Below are 27,152 nucleotides of genomic sequence, written 5' to 3' on the forward strand. Positions count from 1 at the left end.
TTAATGTGCAGCACTAATACTAAATTGTTACTGCATGAAGAATATTTTATATCAAGAACTTTAGAAGCTTAATTCTTTTGAGCTATGTTCTATCACTGAAAATGTGAAGCAAAATGCTAGGTATATTTATGAAAATGAGATACAAGACTGTCAGTTTGAATACAACTCTATCATCATGGAGAACAGTTAATATATTACAACATAATATTATGCAGCTGACAGGGACTTGCATTTTATATTTTTGTGTAGGGGCCTAAGGTTACTCAGAATAATTTGAAGCCACAGCTTGTTTATATTCATTTGTGACTGATTTTGCTAAAAGCATTTTTGCCAGTCTTATATGTTTATATCTACTATAAATGATCTGCAGCAGAAATGACATTTATAGAAAATTTGGGCAAGCATCTTATTCAAATTTTACAAGGTTCTTTTATAATTAGCACAATTGGTCCTTCAACAGCTCCTTTTGGTAAAGACAAAGCTGTATTTCCATTGATAAAGTATTGGGATATAAACATTCTTTAGAGACTACCATTAGTTGTAGCATGCCTAGAAGTTTAGTGCTTTCCATTCAGTTACTGCTATCGTTTTTCAGCACATTTGCTGTGATCCTATGTCATTCTAAAGACTTGTACTTGAGATGACATATGGAAAAGAAGGTATTGTAATACTGTGAAGTATAACTGAACAGTTAATGATATTAGGCAATGTATGCAAGTCAGGCAGCTATTTACATGACTAAGATACAGATAAGATAGAATCTGGTCATAACCTGAATGCAGATTTTCCTAATAATAATGGGTAACTATTCTTTCTTGTGTATTTGTTGCCAATATATGTCATGTCTCACTGACAACAACCATGTAAATACTAAAATTAGTAAGTCTGGAATCAAACTGTTAACTTTCCAAGTACTTTACTATCAAACTCACATATGATACTGGAAGAGTGATCATCTTAACATTCTACTAGAATGAATTAGCATAATTAATAAGTTGTGTTTACTCCACTGGATTCTAATCTATTTCTCAACTAAGTATACAATTTTTATCTAACACAAAGTTTGGGGCACCTGAATGATTATAAGTTTGTGCCAATAACCAATATGTATTCATTGAGCCTTAATGATAACTTAAATGCATAATAATATCAAAGCATGATAGCAATCAAAAGAAGAGTTGCTTTTCCATCATCCTGAGAATGTTAACTGACTTAGTAGATAGAAAAAGCTAATACTTGTTTCTATCATTTTCTTGTACAAGGCTACTAATGACTTGTGCTATATTTGCTAGCATAGCAGCTGCCATTTTCTTCTGCCAAAGTTTAAAATTCTACAAAACAAATGCTTTTTTTCTCATAGTAAGCAGCTGCATTATTGTATTAGTCAATTTATCAAGCTTTTTGCTAGCATAATGTGCATCTTAATATAATGCAATATATTTTGGACTTGAATGTGTTATTCTTAAAATTGATTTATGCTGGTTAGGATTTCAATAGAATATTTTTCTGTGATATTTGTTTGTAGCTATTTTTTTAAAGTAGATATGGCAATTCTGTCTGTGGTCACAACATGAAGAATCTTCAAGATAAAAAAAGAAATGAAAATAAGAATCAGTTGATAAACAAACAACGCTGCTTCAGTTTTAATTAAAACTATATTGTACTGGAGGTATTGTTTTGACAAGCTAATAGCAAGGACAGCTATGTCTATGTACCAAAGACAAGATTGTTAGCTGTAGTAGCTAATTAAATGACATTAGTACTAAATGTGTAACATGTGATATAGCTTAGTGCCTTGGGTTTGACAAAGTAAAAGCTTGGGGAACTCCTAATTTTGTTGGTAATAAAGGGCCTCTCTTTATGAAAAGGAAACTATATGATGTGTATATAAGAAATGTGATGCTGTGAGCTATTGTAACATGAGATGCAATACAGCTGCATAAAAGGAGTTGAGACTGGTATAGATGTATGATGTTAATGAATGAAAAAGATGGAATGCAAGGAAAATTACCAAAGGAACTGAGCATCAATGATATGGTTGATATGTGCAGAAAAAAATGAAAGCACAAGATGTTGTGTAACTATAGGTCAGCTGTGATTGAGCAGTTAAAAGCCTTCCACTCATGGTCATTTCATCTTTTGTACACATAGAACATTGTTTAATGTGTTTTTCTATTTTTGAAATGGTACAATGTGATCTAAGGATTATTTAACTGCTTTTGCTATCAGGCCATTCAGCAGTGTTAAGAATCCTGATGAAAGGTATTTGCAATATAAGTGAAGTCAAGCAAAATTTCTGGAGTGAGAGTTGCACAGAGTATAAACTTTGGGGTTTATAAATGAAATGACACAGGATGTGGACACATTGAAGGAAACTGTATCCAGAGCTGTTCCATCCAAGTCAATAACTATCAAAAATAATTCTCATCATTATAACTGAAAAATATCAGCTTCACTGATTTTCTTTAAATGATTAGAAAGGTATCTAGTTATTCTTTCCTATTTTGTCTTTAATTAAATGTTTATATGTTATTGTTAAATAAAGTACCAGATCGTTCAAATAATTATTTACAGTGTACCATTAGACCTAAATTGTCTATTCAAGAACAATTATTATATTGAATGAATGAGTCTGCTCACTCTCCTAACTGAGATCAGGCCCCCAAACACAAACACCATTCTTTGCCACATACTAGTCTCATGCTGTAGTTGGACACTCTGCCAGGATCCTCTCCATCCAGTTCTTGATACCATCACTCCATCTTCGTCTTTGATGCCCAAGAGCCTTTTTCCCCATTCACTCAGTCTATGAGGATGTGGACACAGGTTCTGGGCTCTGATAACATGGGCAAAAAATTGCAGTTTTCACCATCTGATCATTGTTGTCTAGTTTTGCTCTGCTCCTGTCTCTTCCAGGACTGAATTGTTTTTCTACAGGCCACCCAAGTGATATGCAGCACTCACATACAGAATGTCATCTTGAACGCCCTCAGTCACTTGGTGCTAGTCACCCTTAGGTTCCATGCTTCACTTCCATACAGTGTTAATACTGCAGAAAATAATCTTCAAATCTTTTGAGAGCATAAACAGGACAGCTGATGATAGTTATCTACATGTCCATATATTAAATTAGCAGAACAACTAAATATGTAGTTAATATTATTTACTGTGACTTGCAATTATTTCTATTTACAAAATCTGCTTAGAGCATTAAGAAAGGTTTTTAAGGATGTTATTAATATAAGTATTGCAACTACTTCTAATTTTGCTTCTAGTCAACTGGTCCTTTTTTGAAAATATTCTTTGTTATAGTATTTTTGATGCACATTAAAGACGGAGTATTAATCTGAATTTTGGTTTTTACTTTCTGACAGATATTATATTAGTGAAAGAAAACTGACTGAAAGTATTATTTAAACATGCACACCTAAAATCTAAAGATAGTGTGTTCTTAGATGCTTCAAAGAGGAATAATAAGTCTTAGTATTTATCTAGGGTATATAATTCAAATTTATCAAAGATAGGAATGGGGCTCATTCCTATTCACAAAAATAGTTGTATGTGTTCATTAGGATATTAGGTTATGGTGTGTTTGTTTTTTGGGGGTTTTTTTTAGGTCATTTGTATGAATTTAGAAAATGACTCATTGCTCACCAAAGAAAAACTCTATTGGGAAACAAATTGGTACAGATAATCTTGAGAATCCTTTTACCACTACTATTCAATGAATCCACTGTTAGCATTAATAGTTGCATCAATACAGGATCAGAAGCATTGACATGCCTGAATCAGATCAACTTTATCAATTTGGGACATAGTGCTGGTTATGGAAACTTGTCAGATTGTGTAGTGTTATGGGGGTGTTTATTGACCTCTCTCTCAACTACACCCTACATGTAATAATCCAGTGAAATGCTGTCTGATGAGCTAGGAGAACATGATCATGGAGATTGGCACACACCTCTACTTGGGTTGTTTTAGACTTCTGTGATAGTACAGATTCTTGTTGGAAGATGTACAGTGTTCTCTTATGTACTCAGTCTATCTAGAGTCTCACAACTTTGTCCAACACCTCTGTGTAGACAGAGGCATTGACTCTTATTAATCCCTGTGTAAAAAATATGAGGAGATATAACATCTCCCTTGTTGCTGACAACTCTCAGAACCATAACAGTTGCTGGGAACTTGGTTATGCAGAGACTTGGATGAGGTTCCAATGGTCATGCATACTATCTGTTGTTCCTTCCATTTACCTTTTGGTCCTGATTGAAGTTTTTTTTCTTCATCAGAGAAAAACCAAAGCATTCAGCTCTTTGGTGTTTTAATTTGTTTAGCAAATGCTTTAGATGGATTAAATAATTCTCTCTTGTTGCATCCAACATAAACTGACCCCTCCACATCATATATGATTTGTACTAGATGTCCTCATGCACAACTCTTCTGATGGTGCTTTTTAAAAGATCTTAAGGTCCTTTGCAATAGCTCTGATTGACTTTCTGGGATTTTTATTGATTATTTCTTGGACTTTTTGTACAAAGTCATGTGTTCTAATGGTTTTAGGACCCTTTGCATGCATTTTGCATTTAGCCACTGATTTTGGATCCTTGTGGGTAGTTTCTAATTCTTTCAAACTTTAGCAATGAAGGATCAGGCAACTTTCAGGAATCAAACTATCTCTGTATCACTAAGCTGCACTTTTAAGGCAACGATTACAGTGTGCCTTTCGATTTGCTAAGTCACCCTGATGTCTGACATTATTTATCTGAAAAATAAGGTGGAAAAAAAAGTTAGAAGAAAGAGCTTTTGAAAGAGGTGTCCTTAAAAAACTGGTACACCCTGTATATTTTGATTCTTAACAAATTATGAAGGAAACTACAGTTATTTAAATTTATCCTAGCATCTGACTGACATTTATTTTACTGACTCCAGAAGGATGAAAATTCAGCTGATGTCCCAAGTAACTCTTAAGGCAATTAAATGAGAGAACCATTATAAGACCATTTTTCATATCAACATATAAGGATTTATATTTTATTCAAGTACTGTCAGCGGTAATTAGTGTTGCTTGGCTTTATAGAAAGCATCAGAAAAAGTCACCTAGCCTATGACTTTATTCTTAAAGATGTGCCCCAATGCAAAATTTCAGGTACTTAGGTGCACATACATGTGTGTGTGTGTGTGCGCACACACACACACACATGTATGTGCACCTAAATGTATGTATACACTAATTCATTCACATATCTACAAACCTCGTGCACACATAAAATACCCATAGCAATTACACACAAAGGAGTATTATTTGGTAACTTCTACAATTTTTTTGGTAACCCTCTCTCAGTTCATTGACCCTTGACCTAGCTGAACATCAAGGATGTGATAGTTGGCAAGAGAAAGAGAAAGGGTTGCACCAACATTTTGATGGTACTCATTTTCAGCTGAGTAAACTGAAGAAATATGAAACAAAGTTCCATGCTTGTATGTTTGTTATGTATGCATACATGCATGGAGTGTTACTGGGAATAATTTAAATTCTTGTAATGAGTACAATCTTACCAATAACATAACCTGTCAATTTTGTTTCTTCAATCAAATATATTAGTTGTTTGACTACCAACCTTGTATCATTACACTAATGTAGAACATCTAATTTCCTCACCACAAGTAGTTTTGGGCTGTTGAGAAATACATTAGTATAGTTTACAGTTTGTTTGGGATGTAAAGCAGTGTCTATTAAATTGTAGATAAATTCATCTTTATGTAATTATTGAAGAATTTGATTATTGATCATCTGAACAGCTTCACTAATTGATGTAAATATTGCTTTTTCACAGGGCCATTTGTAAGTGCTGTAATTGTGTTGAATGTTGAGAATTGTTTTTTAGTTAGTCAGCTGTTGACCAATCACTAACGTCTGCCACAGATAGTCCCATTTTGATCCGGTACAACAGTCTCCTCTCCAAGTTCCAAAAGTCAGCTGAGTGTTGGCCTTTGTTAAGATAAGGTTTTATGCTTGTTTCTAGTTTCAGTTTCTTAATATGCATCTTCAAATGTAATGATTTCAAGCAATTTTTGGTTTGCTCAGCTTTTGTCCCCTTCAGAATGACTGGAAGTATCTGACAAATGACCTCTTCTAAGACTCTGCCAAAAGGAGAATTTGTTCCCATAATATCCCTTACAGTCTGATCTAAAGTCTTAAAAGCAGTTTTATAGGATACAGCTCACTCTACCTTGTTATTATCAAACACTGTTTTAGCACTTCTGCTACACCTGCTAACTTTGTATGTTATTGTATCATCAATAGTGCAGTTCAACAATAGTTTGAATGCATTGTGAACTGTTTTGCATCCAGACAGTATGGCAAGAATACCTGAAGATGCAACTGCCATGGCAATTTTCCTCATGTTTCTTTACTACAACCAGAAGTAGTCTTATAAGAAAGATTGTTCTTGTTCCTCCAGGTACATCAAGATAGACTATTTCACACATCTTGATCTGAATATGGCCATCAGTTGCTTAAAATTTGTTCTGATTATCAAATAACTTAGCTTTGCTTTTAACCATCTATTAAGCTGGTATCTTAATGTAGCTCACATTGAACTTGGTCTGACTACTACAAAACAGACCATATTTATGCAATTTGTTTCCACCCATTGCCAAAATTTTGTACTCAGTATCCATGAAATCTCTTAATATGATATTCCTGGAATGAATGACAATCATAATATTATGTTGCTGTAATTGGTGTTAATAAACATTAGACAGTACCCTACAGGTCATTGGAAGATGACAGTTCACATGTTTTCAGTGAAACTGCAAAGAAGCTTTGCAGTTTTGTAAGTGATTATGAAACAACTGCTTCCATCGTTGTTGCTTCTCACTGACTATTATTTTGTATATAGCACAAATGTGACTATTTGAAGCTGATGAAATGATTTTGTTCCTCTAACATCATGTTGGATATCCTTAAGTAGAAATATCCCTGCTGATTGGGAATGAACAGCATAGGCACTTCTCAAAGTGCAATCAACTGTAATATACCTACAACCTTCAATGGGAACATCTTTTTTCCTCTGAACTATTATTTTGTTCTGGGTGTTAATGTATTGACATGGTTAAGTAAAAAACAATAAAATGTTGCACATTTGGAGTCTCTTAAAGGTGGAGCTTATGATATTGCATTTGTAACATGTTACTAATATATATCATCATCATCATCATCATCGTTTAACGTCCGCTTTCCATGCTAGCATGGGTTGGACGATTTGACTGAGGACTGGTGAAACCGGATGGCAACACCAGGCTCCAGTCTGATTTGGCAGAGTTTCTACAGCTGGATGCCCTTCCTAACGCCAACCACTCAGAGAGTGTAGTGGGTGCTTTTACGTGTCACCCGCACGAAAACGGCCACGCTCGAAATGGTGTCTTTTATGTGCCACCCGCACAAGCCAGTCCAGGGGCACTGGCAACGATCTCGCTCGAAAATCCTACAGGAGCCAGTCAGGCGGTACTGGCAATGGCCACGCTCAAAATGGTGCATCTCATGTGCCACCCGCACAAGAACCAGTCCAGGGGCACTGGCAACGATCTTACTTGGCTTGCCGGGTCTTCGCACGCACAGCACATTTCCAAAGGTCTCGGTCCATAGTCATCGCCTCGGTGAGGCCCAATGTACGAAGGTCTTGCCTCACCACCTCAGCCCAGGTCTTCCTGGGCCTACCTCTTCCACGGGTTCCCGCAACTGTTAGGGTGTGGCACTTTTGCACGCAGCTATCCTCCTCCATTCTCACCATGTCCATACCAGCGCAATCGTCTCTCTTGCACACCACAACTGATGCTTCTAATGTTCAGCTTTTCTCTCAAGATACTTACACTCTGACGGGTATTCACATTGACATTACACATCCAACGGAGCATACTGGCTTCATTCCTTGCGAGCTTACGTATGTCCTCAGCAGTTACAGCCCATGTTTCACTGCCATGTAGCATGGTTGTTCGTACGCATGCGTCATACAGTCTGCCTTTTACTCTGAGTGAGAGTCCCTTTGTCGCCAGCAGGGGTAAGAGCTCTCTAAACTTTGCCCAGGCTATTCTTATTCTAGCAGCTACACTTTCAGCGCACCCACCCCCACTACTAACTAGTTTTTCACCCTGGAATGAGATAGAAGTTGTTTCCTGTTTGTTTGCAGTCTTTATTGCACCTGAACATCTGCCACAAACAAAAACTAACTTGCTAGTTAACCTGCCTTTGATGTTGCTGCACCTCTTATGTGTCCATAGCTTGCACCGGGTACATCTTATAGAGTTACTACCTACTCCTTTTCTACATACTGAGCAGGGCCATCTACCTGAAGGGGTTTGTGTTTTATCTACCTTCCTACTTATTAGGATTTTGGTTTTAGCTAGGTTGACTCTAAGGCCCTTCAATTCTAGACCTTGCTTCCACACCTGAAACTTCTCCTCTAGTTCTGATAGTGACTCCGCAATTAGGGCAAGGTCATCAGCATAGAGGAGCTCCCAGGGGCAACCTGTCTTGAACTCCTCTGTGATTGCCTGGAGGACTATGGTAAATAATAGGGGGCTGAGGACAGAACCTTGGTGGACCCCTACCTCTACCCAGAATTCATTGCTGTACTCATTTCCAACCCTCACCTTACTGGCAGCATCTCTGTACATGGCTCGCACAGCTCTCACTAACCATTCTTCTATCCCAAGTTTCCTCATTGACCACCAGATAAGGGTTCAGGGGACCCTGTCAAAGGCTTTCTCCATGTCAACGAAAGCCAGGTACAGAGGTTTATCCTTAGCTAGGTATTTCTCCTGCAACTGTCTCACTAGAAATAAGGCATCAGTAGTGCTTTTACCTGGCACGAACCCAAACTGCATCTCATCTAAATTGATTCGCTCCCTAATTAGTTGGGCTATGACCCTCTCTGTAACTTTCATAACCTGATCTAACAGCTTGATGCCTCTGTAATTATTTGTATCTAAAGCGTCCCCTTTACCTTTGTAGCAGTTGACTATGATGCTGCTACACCAGTCATTGGGTATGACTCCTTCGTGTATCACCTGGTTCGTAATACGGGTGACTAGGCTATAGCCAACACTGCCAGATATTTTGAGCATCTCTGCAGTGATTCCTGATGGGCCGGGGGCTTTCCCGGTCTTCATACTCTTAATTGCTTTATCTACCCTGGTACTATCAACTCGGATAGCTGGTCCCTCTATTGGGTCGACATACGGCAGGCTCTCTTTCTCCCATTCATTCTCTTTATTAAGCAATCTATCGTAGTGGCATCTCCAGACCTCTTTCTTTGCATCCTCATTTAATGCAAGCGTACCATCATCCATGCGAACACATTTCTCTCCTACAACATCACTATTCTCTCTCCTACACTGTCTTTATTAACATAATATGGTAAAAATTCGATATTAATTAATATCAATTTAATATCAGGAAACTAGTACAATTTTCACTGGTCTAGCCCGCCTGTTTTTGCTCCGCTGAATCTGTATTTGAGAATTTTTTAAGTGAGCTTCTTCTAGCATTTTGACAGACTGGTCACTGGTCAATCTTATATACACAAGTACTAATATATATATATATATATATATATATATATATATATATAATGTGTGTGTGTGTGTGTGTATGTGTGCATGCATGCACACATCAGAATATAGACAATATATCTGTATGGCTATAGAAAAAGTAAAAGTATATCAACATATTGTATTCTGTTAGCTTCAACATAACATTTGGAATGCATGCACATATATATGCACACATCACACTCACATTGTCTATACACTTTACAGCTGATGTATATGTCTCCACTGCAGTTTTTCTCTACTTACACTCATATACATAACCCTACTCACACTCACAAATATGTAATAGATTTTTATTATTATTACTAAAGCTGTCCTCTTCAAAACCCTAGCTTGTATAATAGTTGGATTGCAAATACTATTTCCCTATGATATGGTAGCTTCATTCTATTTCTATTTATGAAATTTATGTAAATTTCCATTTTAATCAACAAATTATTTTTGTATTTTTGTGTTGATAATATCAACAGAGATATTTAAGTATTGCTTTTAGGTGAACTCTTGATATTGTATTTTATTTCAATAAGTTTATTTTTTATTTTAAAATCTACTTATTAAAGAAAATATAAGTAGATATCATTAGGTATGGTTGGGGAAAGTACCACAAATAGACATTGAAGGTGGATAAGGGTCTAAGATAAAAAATATATTACAATGTACATTGTTGTTTGATACTCAATTTCTTTTTATGACAAGTGTTAGATTTTGTTGTATCTGTTTTAAAATATTTCCTGGGTTAACTTTAAATCTTTTGGTTCAATCTTTGTATATCTATATTATAGTTTTCAATATTTCAAGCAGATTGATATAATTCTCATTTCAAAATATTTCCGAAGTCCACACTTAAAATTTCAAGATCATATATATTTTAATATTCTATGAATATCTATTTTATTGTTTGCCTGACATTTGCTGATGTATGTCTAAATTGTTTGTTTCTCTTTTGGGCAAAGCTATTCTTCTTTCATATGTGTCATACATTATTTAATTTCTCCTCATGAATTCTTTTTATACTGTCAGGCCAACTGTTAGATTGTTTGAACTCTACCTTTTAGACACACTGCATCCAACTCATAATATTTCTCACTTTTTCAAAGTTTATTCTTATTTATTTGTTTCTGATTGCTGCTATATATAACTGCCATTTTACACAGTCAAACTTATTTGTTTCTTGCAAGAGCAGCAGATGTTCTGAAATTTATAAATGTTACAGAGGGAACTCTTCGGAGCAACATACTTGGAGCTAACAATTTGAAAACCTAAATCAATTGTTCCATAAAAAATTTAATAATAAAGATTTTGAACTCTAAACTACTCAGCTCACATTCAGTTGAGTATTCTAATATGCCAATACAGTTTATTGAAAAATTTGATATGGTTGAAAATATGGTAGTTTACTACTACTACTACTACTACTACTACTACTACTACTACTACTACTACTACTACTACTACTACTACTACTGTAAAACTGAGCTAGTACAAAAAAAAACCGTGACTGGTTAATGACAAAAACCAATGTGAGTAGTTTTACATTAACATTTATTTAATATCTGAAATTTGACACTTTTTACTACTTTGATTCATGTAAACAGAGATGTACACCTTAATCTCACATATGTAGAGCTAAGTGTTGGGTTGATGGCTAATGTTTTCTAGTTTCTAAGTTCTCTTAATGTAGCTTAGAAGAATTTAATATTTTTATTTATTAATATTGCTCGAGTTTAAATCTCAACCTGTCATACTCCACCCATTCTTTAATTACTGAGTAAACACTTTCTAATCTACCTTAATACCAAACAAAAGTGAATAAAATATTAGTATATTACAGAAGTAAAAAAAACTGAAAAAAACTGAAATTATAAAAGAACATGCAGTCTTAACTGTAAGTCCAAGTGGGGTGACATCAATGAACCATACTTAAGGAGTGCATATATTCCCACCCAGCACACTATAAAGTGGCTGACAAATGAACAAAGACAAAATTGGGTAGGAAGGGCTCTGTAGTCTTTCCAGGGACAAGATAACTTCTCTAGTGCTAGTGCCATGATAAAATGCTCCCACTCTACTCTGTAAAGTGGTGGGTATTAGGAAGGACATTTAGCTATAGGCACCATATCAAAATGGAATGTGGACATTGTCCCTGACCTATCTATGAAGGTAGTAACTTCCAATAAGAACTGACTTGGATCATCATGGTCCATTGAACCCATGCTAACATGGAAAGAGGACATAAAATGATGTTGATGATATTGCTTACACTCACACACTTCCCCCTCTCTCTTTCTCTCCATCTCAGCAATATTAATAGACATTTGTTATTGGCAGATATTTGAGACTTTTAGAAATACATAGTGAACATCACAAAACATTCAAAACCTACCCTTGAGAAAAACAAACATAAACAAAAAAAATGCTATTAATAACTATTACTTTTTAAAAAGTAATGATAATAAATTGAATAAATAAAAAAAATAGTACAAATAGAGAAAGGAAAAAACAAAGAAAACTTGAATCTGAAAGTGACAAAAGACCAAGAAATCCAAAGTTCAAAAAGTAACACAATAGTAGGCCTACAGGTCTAAAATTCAACAACAAATATTTTAATATTTCCCTTAGGTATAAGCAAAATATTGGTTTCAAATCTTGGCTCGAGGCCAACAATTGTAGGAGAGGGTTAAGTCAATTACAATGACCCCAGTGTTCAACTGGTATTTATCTTGTTGACCCTAGAAGGATGACAAGCAAAATCAACCTTGGCAAGATTTGAACTCAGCCCATAAAAATGGATGAAATGCTGTTAAACATTTTGCCTAGCATGCTCACAGGTTGACCAACTTGCCACCTTAAAGCAAAATGTTAAAACACAAAAACTCCCATCTAGAAGGGTTCAACAATAAATATATAATAGATTTACTCACACTCACTAACCATAAAATAAAATAGTTTATGTATTAAACTGACATGCTTAAAGTTGAATGTAACTAAGAAACAAAATAAATAAAAGATGAAAAAACAAATGTAGAGGAAAAGAAAAGAAATGCACCTCATCTCACTTTCTCTGCTCAGCTTAAAGGTTTATGACTGATTTACATTAGATGAAGTGAAAGTGCATCAGTGACCAAGTTGCAGAAGTGAAATTTTTGATGCTTCATGATAGAAATAAATGAAAACTGAACCTAATAGTTTTTGGGTGTTAAATGGCTCAGGACTTTTTTTTTACAATGTAGCTCTTTCAATTTCAATGCACTCATAATTCAACCAAGTCACTTGTAAAACAAGTTGTGTTATGGGGTAAAAAGCATAATTCACCTACCTTGCGGGTCCTCTCATATATCCAACCAGGATATATCCATAGGAGCCCTACCCACCTCAATCTCCAGCCAGTAAATCACCTCAATTCATGTGATCACTGTATCCATCTCAAGCAGCAGCCTCCAAAGCCTAAGAGGCTCACACAAGTCATCCTTCTGCTCATAAGGCCTTCCACACTCCTCTCCTTCCAGCAAAGCCCCTTGGTCATTCACATGATGTCACTGACCTTATGCTTCTAACTCACCTCAGCCCTACATGCCCTCCTGATCTCAAAACTCCCCACATCACTTCACTCCATATCAAAATCTGCCATCCACCTGGGTAGACATCTCACCCGCTGTTGACCTCTGCAGAGATGTAGTGCTGCACACATCTTCTCTTCTTCCTCCTCCTTCATCACCTGATGAATCAACAGTTCTGCAAACATCCAAGACATGATGCAGCATTCCATTCACAGGCATGTTATTTGAAGAATTAATTGCAGTTACTATTCCTTTTCCCCATTGCATACAAATGTATAGCATACATTTGGGGGCTTGACCCAGACTTTATCCCCTACCTCTACTGAGGCAGGCTCTCTGTCTTTCACAGATCGCTGTGATACCATACATGGATATTGCCATTCATATCTGAATACCACTCTGTGTGGCACTGACTAGGGTAACATATCAAACCAGAATACTGCCTCTATTGCTGAGATATGTCCCCCTCTCCACCATGACCTTGATTGTGCAGTAGTGTCTCTCCACAATCCCATTTCCACACAGCCTATATGCCACTCTAAAGAAGCAGTTCATGTTCTATTTCTTAAGCATTTCTATCAGCTCTTCCAAGCAAAATGCTGTGCTGTTGTCCATCAGCAACTTGTCTACAGGTCTCTGCTCCAGCTATATCTCATTCACAATTCAAGAAACTTCATCTGCAATACTTGTCTTGATTTCCTTCTCTATTGCCACCACCCCAGTCTGCAGTTGACCATCAAGAGACATGTCCCCTACCAGTAGTGAGTTACATCTACTGCCAGTCATTTCCAGTTGTATTCCGCTGAGATGTTTCCCACCTAGTGCAGCAGAGGTCAATGGATTGACACCTGTCATAACTTCAGACCGTATTCTAAATGCTGTGTGTCTTGTTCTCTCCCATATGTTATATGGTATGCAGTCTTCTTAGCTGACATACTGCAGCTATCTCCAGCTCCGAATCCTCTGGCACTGCCAACCAGGCTTTCTTCATCCTAGTTAGGATGTCCACCTTATTCCTTTACAAGGGCACAAAGACTGTGTTCAATTTTAGATTGAATGTGGCAGCTAGCTCTCCCAGAATCCCTAGATGGTACTTTATTAACATCTTTGCTGCCTCTTTCGTTTGTACCCTCCTCTCATCAGTGATCACTGATCCCACCCATCCAAGCACAATGGCTGACTCAGTTTGCATCTTGATTGTACGCAGCCCCAATCTCTGGACCAGATTCACTCCCTTCAACAGTGTGTCCAATTCAACCACATTGATGTGATTGCAATCATCCATTTGCTTGAACCAGGCTGTATCCCACACCTCAATTCCCCCTATTTCCAGAACAACTTTTGTTGCTATGCTGCTACCATCACACCATCTGGTCTCATTCTCCAATTTGGGTGCATACTAGCTTCCTCTTACTAGGTCTTCCACTCTTACAATCTCAAGGTTTGAGCTAAGAAAATCACTGGTGACACAGATTTCTAATTTTGATACTTACTTTACTTTTAGAGCTTAATATTTTTCAAGATATGCACTAATTAATGATGCAAAAAAATAATCTGCTCACATCTTCCAATTTATATAACTCTTCAATATACCCGATCCATGTTTTCAGAGACAAGGAATCCACTCATAATTATTTTAATGACTGGAAAGAAGTAATTTCGAAACTTATTTTGAACTTTAGAAATATATCTGTTGTGAAGAGTGAGAAACACTGTCATTGTAAACATCCTATTCAATGCCAAATTTTTGTTGACTCTAACATTAAACATATACCAATGGAACATGCCATATGTCATGGACGAAAATCAGCCAGTTTAAATGAAAACTTTGCACACGTGGTACCCAAGAATAATGCAAAGTTAATAATTTCAGTAGCATCAAGCTGCACAAAAAGTTGACATTACAAAGTTAGAGGCTAATGCAATTGCTTTGTAGCAGCTGCACCACAATGCTTTTCAAAATGACAGATGGTTAGCCCAGATACTAATGTTTAGTTTTGGATGTTGCACTATGACAAGCTCTGAAAACACACTGTGATATATACATTGGTTATTTTGAAGATTGTGTAAGTTTGGGGTGCATTGAAACCAAACAAAGCAGATGTGTTAACAATATTCCATGCATCAACTAGAGAAGACAGTACTGGAAGATTCTATGAACTTGGCAAAATCTATGTAGTTTCAATAGTTAACAGGGCATCTCAGAATTTATGTAACTGGCTCAAGAAGGTGACCAAACAGAGAAGATGAAAGATGCATTTGCCATCTTTGTATATTTAATGTACTACACAAAAGCTGTCTGTGTATCACATTTTCTAGATCTAAGGTGGCATCTGTTCTACAAGAATCTGGCAGAATGTAGTAAGTTGCCTTCTACAGCTCATTGAAAATGCATGTGTACAGAGTAGGGTTTAGTGTCGAGCCACTGCCATATGGCAACTTCTGTTTGACTCAGTAAAACTGGCACTCTATCAGTTACAACAGTGAGGGCTCCAGTTGATCTAATCAATGGAACAACCTGCTTAAGAAATTAATGTGCAAGTGGCACAGCACTCCACAAATATGTATACCCTTAACACAGTTCCCAGCCTTGACACAGAATTACAAGGCTGATCCTTTGAACTACAAGTACTACTCATTTTTGTCACTAAGTCATACCTGTTATTAGAATGACCATGGTGAGATATTACGTCCCACTATGAAGGTTCCACCTGCTCCACAAAGCATGTAGAGTTGGTTATATGTGAAATCAAATCCCATACACAACTTGGAGATGTCCATGCAGAAGGCAAATTTGGCTTACACACTTCATGTGGAAGTGACTGTAAAAATGGCATAGACTGTGTCAAAAATGATAGGACAGTAGAGATCTGTAAAAGTATATTCTTAAACAATATAAACTTAATAAACTATTGTAGAATTTAAAACTAACAAGGCTGCTTTCTTACATTATAGACCCATAATTTATAACTTCACAAGACTTGCTATGTCTATTATGTAATACAGTTATTACAGAAATATAAAGACAATAGCTTTCAATTACCTGTGTTTGTTGCTTTTTCTATAATCCTGATCCTATTTTGAGGCCTTTATTGGATTCTATGATCCAGAAAGCCTGGGTTAAGCATGCTTACATTTCTAGATTAACTAGAAGCTGACTTAGCTCAAAAAATTTATTACATAATGGCAATATTGAAAGCCCCAAATGGCAGATGTCTGTGCATTCATTTTTAGATTCTTTATTCTAAAAATGTACAGATTTGTAAATCACCAAGAAATTTTAGCAAAATTATGACAACATCTAACTATCTAGCTATTTCTCATTTTATGATAATTTTTCCTAATTTCAACCTCAAATTTCCAACTACAGCCATTTTTCCATCAATGGAAGCATTGTTTTCCTGAAAAGCTTGACATAGTTATGCAAAACCTGTTCCCCCACATTGACTTCCATGTTATGGAACTTGAAAGTCAGTGTGGAAATAGGTTTTGCATAACTATGTCAAGCTTTTCAGGAACACAACACTTCCATAATGCAAGGGGTACCTATATATTTATGAAATTTATAAAGCTATTTTTAATCACTTATTTGTTTTCTTTTCAGGCTGATCGTCCAGTTGTTAATGATCTGTTCAAAGATTTATCTGATGGATGCAATCTACTTTCACTGTTGGAAGTTTTAAGTGGTGAAACCCTAGTAAGTATATATGTGTGTGTATTCTTGAATTGTTATTCTAAGTTTCATGTTAACTAATTATTCAAACAAATCATTTCAATAATCTGTAATGTGAAACCCATAGTAATGATCCAAGAAGCTTCAGCTTCTTAAAAGAATTATTATATTTATAATATAGGTGTATGTGTGTGTATATATAATATATATATATAGTAAATGATTAAGAAGTTTGTTTTGCAGTCATGATTTTGTGTCTTTTTTCTTAGTATGCTTTTCACCATGGCTTGACATTAATCTAAGGTTTATTAGTGAAATTGTGGAGCTGGAAATCGAAATCCCAGCAGATGGATTGTACATGTAATTCAAAAAGCCATCAGCCTTTCCAGTTAGTTTGTCAAACTGATTTTTGTCCAAATATTATGTGAAAAGTACAAGCATCTATGGAATACTCAGCCACTTGTACTCAATGGAATAAATCATCCAGTTGATAAAGCAACTGGAATAATTTTTGTCAAAACTAGTAGAGAATTCAGTTACTTCAGGAGAGTGAAATGTTAAACTCTCCTTTATTTCTCTTCAGAGATGACACTTTGAAATAAATGAATGAAAGAAGTTTTCTCTCACGATAAGTGTCCTAGCATTTTTCACAATTAGTCTTCTCAAAGTACCATATATCTAACTGTTGCAGTTTGTTGAGATAATTTCAAAGTAGAACTGTTGAAATTAAAACATAGAACATATGAATACTTTTTCTGTTATTCAATTTTTATTTTTAATTTCCAGTTAAAGCTAGAACTAGACCTTAAATTTCCAGTTGAAAAAAAAAAAAAAAAAATTGTTATCTACCTTTGTAGATAACAATGCAAGGGGGATAATTATTTTTAAAAAATGCTCAATTATTCTCCCTTATTAGATAGCTGTCGGCTTTTTATAAAAAGAAAAAAAAGAAAAAGAAACAACTCTACTAATTGCTCAAGAAAAAACTGAAGTTAAATATTTTACTGAAAAGCAAATTTTAATATTTTTCTTAAAAACATAGATTTAAACCAATGAAAAGATACTTCCTAATAGCATTCTTTTGATAATACTGGTGAAATACCATTTACATGACTATGTGATAACTCTTGCATACTGTAAACTAGATAAAAATGAATATGCCCATTCTCAAAATAAACCGTCAGTGTGGAATTTTGTTTTATAACTAAGATATATATCTAGAATATTAGATGTATTAAACTAGTTAGCTTAGTTAACTCCAATGAAGTTTGATAGAACTGTTTATACTTTTTAACTCAACTGGATTTTTTTTTTTTCATATAGTATTTTCTGCTTATAATGGATTATAATGTAAACTTATGTTGTATATTTGTGTATTTTTCTCTCACTTCACAATATATTCCTTTTTTTTTATTGCCATTCAATGGTTATCATAATTTCATGGGGCTGGTGGTTAATATGCAGAAGCTGTTTTATTCTGATTGAACACAACTGTTTGCTGATGGTTGGTGCTGGGTTGAGATGTTTTGTTTCTATTTTTGATGAAGTGTTTACTCTGGTGGATCTTTTTAAAGTTTTAGCTGGCGCAATGAATAGTCCACCACTTGAGATTAATGTATGGAATCATTTCCATAAGTCAGCAATATTTGTAGCTTATGGGTTAACTGTTATAGCTAACTTCAAGCTTAACTCTTCTTAACTGTTTCTCTTTCAGCCCAATGATCACTCTCTTTCTACTCTATTCCCTTCCCATATCTTCATTACCTTCTTCCGTTTCCTTTCTTTCTTCTCCCTCCTTTCCTTTCTTTCTTCTCCCTCCTTTCCTTCTTTCTTTCTTTCACTTCTCTTCCCTTTCTTTCTGTCTCCTTTCTTTCACACCCCATATCTCACCACTATTCCTCTTTCATTTTTCATTCATTAAATCTATCCTGCTAAATGTTTCCCACTGTCTTATCTATTTTTTTCTCTTCTAATCTCTTCTTTTATTCCTGCTCTCTCTCTCTTCTTCCAGCCTACCATTCTCTCTTTCCCATTACTTCTTACTCTTTTCTGTCCCTCCCTTTACCCCATTCTTCTCTTTCCCATTTCACCCCTCTCCATCAGCTTTCTTCTCTACTCCTGAATGAAGCAGCTTCTGTGTGATCATTTAACCTGCTAGAAATACCAGTGAAACCTCTTTCATATATATATACATATATATATATATATACATACATATATATCATCATCATCGTTTAACGTCCGCTTTCCATGCTACCATGGGTTGGACGATTTGACTGAGGACTGGTGAGCCAGGTGGCTACACCAGGCTCCAATCTGATTTGACAGAGTTTCTACAGCTGGATGCCCTTCCTAACGCCAACCACTTGGAGAGTGTAGTGGGTGCTTTTATGTGCCACCGGCACAAGGGCCAGTCAGGCGGGTACTAGCAACGGCCACGCTCGAAATGGTGTTTTTTACGTGCCACCTGCACAGGAGCCAGTCCAGTGGCACTGGCAACGATCTCACTCGAATATCTTTACACGTGCCAGGGCACAGGTGTCATCAGGATTTCGCTTTCGCAAGCCGAGTTTCGTGTCCAATGAAGGAGACGACGTTGGCATGGGTGCCAGCCACCGAATTTAGTTCGATTTCACTTGCCTCAACAGGTCTTCGCAAGCAGAGTTTAGTGTCCAATGTAGGAAGGTATGCATCCTGGCAGAGGCTTTGGATTTAGGTCTCACTTGGCTTGCCGGGTCTTCTCACGCACAGCATATTTCCAAAGGTCTTGGTCAGAAGTCATTGCCTCGGTGAGGCCCAATGTTCGAAGGTTGTGCCTCACCACCTCATCCCAGGTCTTCCTGGACCTACCTCTTCCACAGGTTCCCTCAACTGCTAGGGTGTGGCACTTTTTCACACAGCTATCCTCATCCATTCTCGCCACATGGCCATACCAGCGCAATCGTCACTCTTGCACACCACAGCTGATGCTTCTTAGGTTCAACTTTTCTCTCAAGGTACTTACACTCTGTCTAGTATGCACACTGACATTACACATCCATCGAAGCATACTGGCTTCATTCCTTGTGAGCCTACGCATGTCCTCAGTAGTTACAGCCCATGTTTCACTGCCATGAAGCATGGCTGTTCGTACACATGCGTCATACAGTCTGCCTTTTACTCTGAGTTAGAGGCCCCTTGTCACCAACAGAGGTAAAAGCTCTCTGTATATATATACGTATGAGTATATATATATGTATGTGTGTATATACATATATATATATGTATGTATATATGTATACATATATGTATATATAACCTGTCATGAAAAATTGTGGGTGGGGTTTATGTGATTTTTTAATGCACCGCAAAGCTGTCAGTGGATATACTCTCTTTTGAAGCAGTTGGCACTGCATCTAACACGACCCATCATCTGAAATTTTGACACCTCCTTCAGGTTTGTTTTCCTACATAACTCATAAAGTAAATTTGGAGGGACTGTGGCTGTTCATTTGTGGGTAACAGGGAACCAATGAGGTGATAGACTTGCCTTTGAACTTTGATGTCGGCATAAATTCATGTTTAACCATCTTCATAGATGCAGTAAACGATGTCATTTGAAATGCAGAGTTGTATTGTTCAGGAAATCCTTTGACTGGATGGAACTGCCTTCTAGAAGATCCATAAGAGGTTGAGAAGGAGCTTGTAGTGCTGGCAATGTTACCTGACCACCTGAGCAGCACATACCATTTGTTTCATTTGAAAATTTGAAACCTCTGCAGAAACAAATCATTTTTATAAGAATGGGATGGAACATATCTGAAAACAGCTTCAGGAGTTGTGAAGAACGAATTTGTACATAATCTGTTTCTGAGAGCTATTCTATTGGACCTCTGTCTAATCATTAAAACATTAATTTAATGATCCAGCATTAAGTACTGCAGCATACCTTTGCTGATCTTGGGAAAGTCTCCTCTTCCTTCTCTCTTGAAACTCTGTCTGACATGCTGCAGCATGTCTTTGCTGATCTTGAGAAAATCTCATCTTGCTTCTCTCTTCATACTCTGACACACACTGACGCACCATTCTGCTGTGGTGGCCATAAAGATGGAAAGTTGCTGATGCATAATGTTGTTCACATTAGGGTGTAAATTATTCATTTATTTCAAATATAATAGAAATTAGACGATCTTAATGCTATCACATTAGAATTAAAAGTGAAAGAATGAAAGTGAAACAATATTATAGCCTTATCACATTATAGATGATAAGCAGCTTTCTTTATTATAGTACAGATGTGACTAATTTGGCAAAACATTACTTTCATTATTGAAACATCGTCACTCTCGTAATGCAACACTTTGTAATTTTGATTGAGATTGAAATTATGAAACTATTTTCACTTTCTAATGAAACCTGGTCGTTGTAGAGCAGTGTCTTTCAAATAGACTATAGCTGGTTGTTGAGATAACATAGAATATGTGTAAATGAAAATATAGTTTATTTGGTAGCCCAAAAATTACTGAATATTTTGATACCCCACATGTCAAAATGGGCAACCTAATTTTGGAATGCATAAGGAACAAACACGCATACGCACACATACTCTTTCTCTCTCTCTCTCTCTCTCTCTCTCTCTCTCTCTCTCTCTCAGTATAAAGTATGAAACTTCAGAGTTTCTCTGTCATCCGCTATCTTTGTCTTTCATCTTCTATAGAAACTTGTTTTCTGTCTCTGTTTCTTTCTCTTGTCTCTGTCTTTTTCTTATTTTGTGTTTCTCCCGCTCATTCTGTAAAAACTCATTTGAAGAGAGCAGGAATTGAAAGAAGAGAAAGCGAAAAGGACAGAGATAAAGAAAGTGGAAGATGTATGGACGTGTGTGTGCATGCGTGCACGTGTGTGAGAGATTGAGTGAGTGAAAGTGTGTGTTGTGATGATTGATGTCTTTTAAGGTACACATATAGAACAAGTGACGTCATCATATAAAATGTTAATGAAACATATGTATGATGGTGTAAGTTGTTGTTGTTGTTGGCACTCCGCCGCTTACAACGTCGAGGGTTCCTGTTGATCCGATCAACGAAACAGCCTGCTCATGAAATTAACGTGCAAGTGGCTGAGCACTCCACAGACACGTGTACCCTTAAAGTAGTTCTCAGGGATATTCAGCATGACACAGTGTGACAAGGCTGACCCATTAAATTACAGGCACAACAGAAACAGGAAGTAAGAGTGAGAGAAAATTGTGGTGAAAGAGTACAGCAGGGTTCGCCACCATCCCCTGCCAGAGCCTCGTGGAGCTTTTAGGTGTTTTCACTCAATAAACACTCACAACGCCTGGTCTGGGAATCGAAACCTCGCTCCTATGACCTCGAGTCCGCTGCCCTAACCACTGGGCCATTGCGCCTCCATGATGGTGTAAGTAAATATCTTATAAACAACAATTTGTCATGTTTTGTTTTATTTTCTGTGTGTGTGTTACTAATTTTCTGTGAACTATATTATGGGTGAATGGATTGGGTAGGCTCTGTTGGTTAAGTTTGATTATGTGTATGTACCGGCCTGGACAAGGTTTTTCATGAAAGACTGGCAGTTGGCTATGTGTGCAAGTCTCCTACGTGTTACCAGCACTGTCCAAAAGAAAAGGCTGCTGCTTTAGAGCTGATACAGCTTGGCATCAGTCATTTCAAGTATTGCTCTCAGAACACAAGGGCCCAGAGAGATACGACAAAGTATTATGTCTGATTTGTAACAGTCCTACCAATCGACAGTTTGCAAGTGCAATTTTTTTGTTAACTTGAATGAATGAATAAAAGTTAACTTCACCTCAGCAGGATTTGAACACAGGCCACAATGATTTGGAATAGAATGCCACTAGGCATTCTATTCAATGCCAGTTTTAATGTATCCTGAAATTATCTTTGATAAGTAAACGTTTAATTTTACAGAATAACATCAATTTGTGAAATTTTATATAAAGCGTCTTTCATAAATAAATTTAGCTAAATTATTTTAATTATAATTTCATCACTTTTTAAAAGTATCTTCTTGAAAATATGAAGGACCTGAAACTAAATTAGAATTTCTAAGTTAATATTGCAAAACTTCTCTCTTAAATCCCATTTTTCTATTAAATTGCTTTAACCCAATTTAGTTACTTATTCTTGCCTTTCTTTGAGAACGTAGCACTCCTACACAAAACTGACTTTTACTGGCTCAAGGTTGTTCTTAAATCCCACCAGGATTGTTTTCACTTGAAACATTTTTTTTTATTAAGCAAATAAAATAAATTAAAATGTGCCCTTTTTTCTTTAGAAAGGTAACATGAATGATTTTTTTTTTTTTTTAACAGAAAAGAGAAAGAGGCTGTTTGCGGGTTCATCACATCAATAATGTTAATCGTGCCTTATATATTCTTGAAAAAAATTATAATGTAAGTAATTATATTTAGCTATGCATTTTCCAGATGTTGACATAATTAAATATTTCTAACAACTTTAATTCTCCAATTTTACATTATTTCTCTTCTTTAATGTGTGAATTTCCATTTTTTATGATCTTACAATGAAAGCCTATTGTTTTATAACTTGTATTGCTAGCATTTAGACATTGTTAATTGATATTAATATGGAACATACACATAGACACATAATCTTGATTATATTCATCCTCGACTGTGTTCACATTATCCATCTCTGGCTAGTTGCCTATATGCAGCATATACTGGGATGGAATGGAATGGAATGGAATGGAATGGATACTGATACATTTATTTTGGAAAATTGTACCATTCTTTTCTACAATCTAAACTTAAGATAGTTCAGTTGTAATTTTAAGTAAAATGATCTTCCTGCTATTTGCTATTCTAATGCATTTAGAATCTTGATGTACTGACATTCAACTGTTATTAAGTTTAAAACTATGGGCTGCTCACATGGGGTGTTAATAAATTCTGCCAGTTTGGTGAGGGACTTTATGAAAGTCAAGTGGGTAAAATGTGAATGGCAAAAAAGTTCTGATAACTGCTATCTCTCTTAAGTAAGGGCTTTCAAAATCACTAAGCCATCTGATGAAATAATTGTGTTGCCACATCTTCAATATGCTTTGGACAGCTTAGAATAAGAGGCATATTTAAGTCCACAAGTTTAAAAAATGTGCTCAAATATTACATAGCAGTGACATGAATGCTTATTTGACCAATTGACTAACTGGACATTTCATGAAAGCCTATGTAGAGTATTTAACCTATATGTTCTTAAAAGTTCGATCAGCTATATATGTAGCATATGGCTGTTCAAATGCAATAAGAAATTGTTTCTATGTATATGAAAAGCAAGTTATATGAAACATGGCTATAAGTGAGAACGATTGATTTGGGTTCAAATTTTACCATCTATTGGGTATGTAATAATAATTTATTGAGTGCATATTGAGAAAATAACCTGACATGTATTGGAAATGCTAGGAGAAAAATGCTGTGATGGAATCTATGTGTGGTCAAAATTGCCCATGGAATATGAGATTGCTTAGAATTAATATGTATGGAGACATATTTTCATTTCCCTTTTACTACTGATATGTGTCTAATATATTCATAACAGTAAGCCATAACTTTGTTTTGTTTATTTTATTATTTCCAGATAAAACTTGTAAATATTAGTAGTAATGATATTGTGGATGGCAACTGTAAATTGATTCTGGGTTTGGTATGGAGCATTATTGTTCATTGGCAGGTAACTACTTCTCTACTAATTCTTAGATGTTTTCTTGAGTTGTAATTGCTTTAGTATCTTTATTTTCTTGCAAAAGAATTTTTTTTAAATTTTAATTTCCTCTCTTAAAGTTTATTTATGTCAGAAGCTATATATCATTTTAGGTCTGTAAGTTTAAAATTGTATCTAGAGTTGTTTTTATTAGATGTGTTTTATGTTTATGATCATATTTCTTTTTGCAATAATTAACTTGTAACATTTTAAATGGTCTGTATTCATTATACAATATTTGTCATTTCTTTCTATTGCTTTACATTTTACATGCAAGTTTATAATTTTTATTCAGTTAATTACAGATTAAGTAGTTTGTAACTATTACTCATTTTTAAAATTTAATGAAAACAGAATGGCTCCTACAATAGATGAGTTAAATGGATGTTTGAAGCTTGAGACTACTGACATAAGTTCAAACTAAAATCAATGAAATACCTAAAGGTTAAATATACAGGATCAAATATAACATTGGTTTCAAATTTTGGCACAAGGCCAGCAATTTTGGAGGTTGGGGTAAGTCAATTACATCAACCCAAGTGCTCAATTGGTTCTTATTTTATTGACCTGAAAGGATCAAAGGCAAAGTGGATCTTGGTGGAATTTGAACTCGGAGCATAAAGATTGACAAAATGTCTTTAAGCATTTTGCCTGGTGTGCTAATGATTCTGCTAGTTCAACACCTTAGAATCAGATGTAATATCCAAATGAAAAATTGTGTGACTAATATGTGTTTTATGCATAACTGAAAAATAAGACTTTATAGGGGTAATTAATAGGAAATTTGTGAAGCAATGATTATAGTTAACTTACACAATTCTCATATAGTTTTCATTATTAAACATGTTGCTTCTGAAAGGCTGCAAAAGCTTGCAGTGTATTGTCTAAATCTAGTTATATCTGGATTAATTCTCTTTTTATGCATTATACCTAAATCTTAGTTCAGAGATTTTTCTGATTTTTTTAGACGTTATCTTTGTATATTGGTATTTCTCATTATAAATCAATTCATTTTTCTTCTCATCCATAACCATCTCTTTTCTCTCCCAGCATCTTTTTTAATTAGATACATTATGATACTGATGACCTGTTTAGCTCCTTATTATCCTCCTTCTTACAACTTTTATTTGAGTCTTGTTATGCATCATCTCATCTCTTTGTTGAGAAATGGCAGTCTAAACTCATTTAAAAGGAATTACAGCAAAAACACAAGTGTTATTTTGAGGAGAGAGAACTTCGTCCTCTCTTCACTTTTGGCTCCCAATTTCAAGAAATTTCATTCTTTATATATGTTAGGATTTCTTATTTTCCTTGTTTATAAGGCATTCTTGTATTGCCTCACTGCATCAAAAGAGACTTGGTTTTCTATTAATTTATTAATCAAGCAAAATCCAAATATTTGTTCCCCAAAATGCATTAGTGCAAAACAAGAAAATAAAGTGTTAGGCAACTGTGTATTAATAAAGTGTGTAATTAAAAAATATAAGTTACATCTAGGTAGTGTCAAGTATGTAAATTTATCTAAAGGTGTGTCATTGAGGTTAACTTTAATAGCATTTTCAAGGTAAATTATTATGTTGGTAAATAGGAGAGATGCTAATGAAATACAATAGCGATAATTCAGATATTTTTGGCTTTGGCTTAAAATATGTCAGTCAATTGAAAGTAGCAAAGCATAATTACATAAACTTGTTAGTACTATTAATTACCCAGTGTTTACCTATCACTAAATGAAGGATAGTTTGGCTAATTTTTGAATATATCTGCTATAATTGCAATAAAGTTAGAAAGATTTCTGCACCTAGATTTTCTTGATAGCTGTAACCAGAAAGGATTTAACTATCTTCATAAAGTGTATTTTTAGGTGCTTGTTGACATTTGAAACTCTACTTAAATGATAATTAAAATACTGTCTTCAAAGTTATAACATTTTTCTTGTGAAAATTTATTTTAGAAATATAAAAGAAAATGAAAAGCAAATGCGCAGTATCTTTTGCACCTAAATTATTTTCCATTTCTAAATATAACCTCTCTCTTTGAAGAGAGAGAGAGAGAGAATATAAAACTTATTTAATAACTAAACAGGTTTTATTAGCCATCTTATGTGAAAATCATATTTAGCAATTTTGAAATTATGTAGAAGGGCCATATAATTAATTCTGCTACTCAACTGCTAATGTCTTAGTTATTCCTTACATATGCATATTATTATAATTATTGGATTTCATTTTCTGTGTAAAATGATGATGTCCAGAATATGTTAAAGAAATGGATGGATTTGTAAAAATCTACTTTTAGTAAAGTTTTGTTTGCTAATATATGTGAAAATATGTTACAAAGAATACTGTTAAATGTAAGTGATAGTTTTAGTTGTAATACTATAGTGTACAGATGCTAAAATCATGTAATCACAAACTGTCTTTAAATTTATAGGTCAAAGATGTAATGAAAGATGCCATGGGAGAACTGCAACAATCAAACTTGGAACAAATGTTATTAGAATGGTGTAAAGAAATCACTAAAGAGTATGTATTTGGCATGTGACCTTAATGTGTTAAAAATGACATA

The 27,152-nt window shown here is 35.2% G+C and overlaps 1 protein-coding gene across 10 annotated transcripts in view; it reads left to right on the forward strand.

Moving 5' to 3' along the window:
- LOC106873450 (dystrophin) overlaps positions 1-27,152 on the forward strand; it is a 712,951-nt gene that overhangs the window by 135,092 nt on the left and 550,707 nt on the right. For all 10 annotated transcript variants that reach the window (XM_089343243.1, XM_089343268.1, XM_089343278.1 and 7 more), the window contains 4 exons: positions 16,774-16,866; positions 23,174-23,254; positions 24,462-24,554; positions 27,018-27,109. In XM_089343243.1, coding sequence (XP_089199369.1) covers positions 16,774-16,866; positions 23,174-23,254; positions 24,462-24,554; positions 27,018-27,109 — 359 coding nt within the window. The remainder of the gene's footprint in view (positions 1-16,773; positions 16,867-23,173; positions 23,255-24,461; positions 24,555-27,017; positions 27,110-27,152) is intronic.

The sequence above is a fragment of the Octopus bimaculoides genome, chromosome 2 (genome assembly GCF_046866305.1).
Source record: "Octopus bimaculoides isolate indiv1 chromosome 2, ASM4686630v1, whole genome shotgun sequence".
NCBI classification, from domain to species: Eukaryota; Metazoa; Mollusca; class Cephalopoda; order Octopoda; family Octopodidae; genus Octopus; species Octopus bimaculoides.